The 1,141-nt window shown below is 33.6% G+C and overlaps 1 protein-coding gene across 1 annotated transcript in view; it reads right to left on the bottom strand.

The window, feature by feature from the left end:
* Window positions 1-210: 210 nt before the first annotated feature.
* Window positions 211-1,141, bottom strand: part of LOC112904972 (tubulin beta-3 chain) — a 5,848-nt gene continuing 4,917 nt past the window's right edge. Inside the window, exon 2 of the mRNA XM_025976369.1 lies at window positions 211-217. Within this exon, the coding sequence (XP_025832154.1) occupies window positions 211-217 (7 nt within the window). The remainder of the gene's footprint in view (window positions 218-1,141) is intronic.

Here is a 1,141-nt window from a genome sequence, read left to right as displayed (position 1 = left end):
TGTGTTTAGAGGTGTAGATTTTTAGTAGATATTAGTCGACATACATTAGGGAAGAAAGCAGGACATTCTCTACCGAACGTGAATTACCACCTGAACTGAGGTGAGCGCGGTAAATACTTGAGAGGACCGTATACGGCTTTTTACCGTACAACCATGTCACGAAACCAGAAAGTACAATTTAAAATACTTATAATAAGAATATTTTGCGCGTTAATCCCTGAAACCAGGGAAAAACATCGTACTTTAGGTGGGGACATGGTAAAAAAGTAATCACCGTTGTATTGTTTTTATAAATAACTAAGAAAGTTACGCTCCTCGAAGTAATCAGACTCTCAATGCTCTCTAGCGTAAACAGCGGTTACCAGTGGTTTCTACAAGTTAGTTTAGTAACACTGAGATGTTTTACAGAAAACCGCAGAGAATGTTTTTCATATAAATGAAGATATAAAAAGTAATCATCATTGTATATTTTTTAAATAAGTTAGAAACCTGCACTCCCGAGACAATTATACTCCCAATGCTCTCTAACGTAAACAGTATTAAACTGTGGTTACTAGTGGTTTCTACAATGTAGTAATACTGAAATGTTTTACAGGAAAACCGCAGAGAATGCTTCACTATATAGTATAAAACAAAGTCGCTTCCCGCTGTCTGTCCGTATGTATGCTTAGATCTTTAAAACCACGCAACGGATTTTAATGCGTTTTTTTTTTAATAGATAGAGTGATTCAAGAGGAAGGTTTATATGTATAATACATGCATAATATAGTAGAAAAACACTGATAATTTTAGAGGTAAGTGATGTGGTAAATAAACACCTTTTTTTGGGCTTACATTGCAAACGTTGGCTGAACCCTACGAGGTAGATCAAAATAATGTACTACAGTATTGTACACTTTGAAAAGGTGTACAAAAAATTCCGTGATGGTATATGTCTATCTCTTAGGGATAACCCACAATAACCATTTTTTATCCTTTACTTTTTACGAGAAATAATGGCTAATTTACGAAGCGATTTTAAACAATACAGCATTAATCCTTATCCAATTAAGTACTTTTAAATACATTGTGCATTTAATATAGATCAATATGGCCCTTTACAGCATGTAATTTAAATGAATATTTTCGAAGATATTACAGA

Source organism: Agrilus planipennis, unplaced genomic scaffold, assembly GCF_000699045.2.
Source record: "Agrilus planipennis isolate EAB-ADULT unplaced genomic scaffold, Apla_2.0 scaffold186, whole genome shotgun sequence".
Taxonomy (NCBI): domain Eukaryota; kingdom Metazoa; phylum Arthropoda; class Insecta; order Coleoptera; family Buprestidae; genus Agrilus; species Agrilus planipennis.
This window is presented reverse-complemented; position numbering and strand designations above follow the sequence as displayed.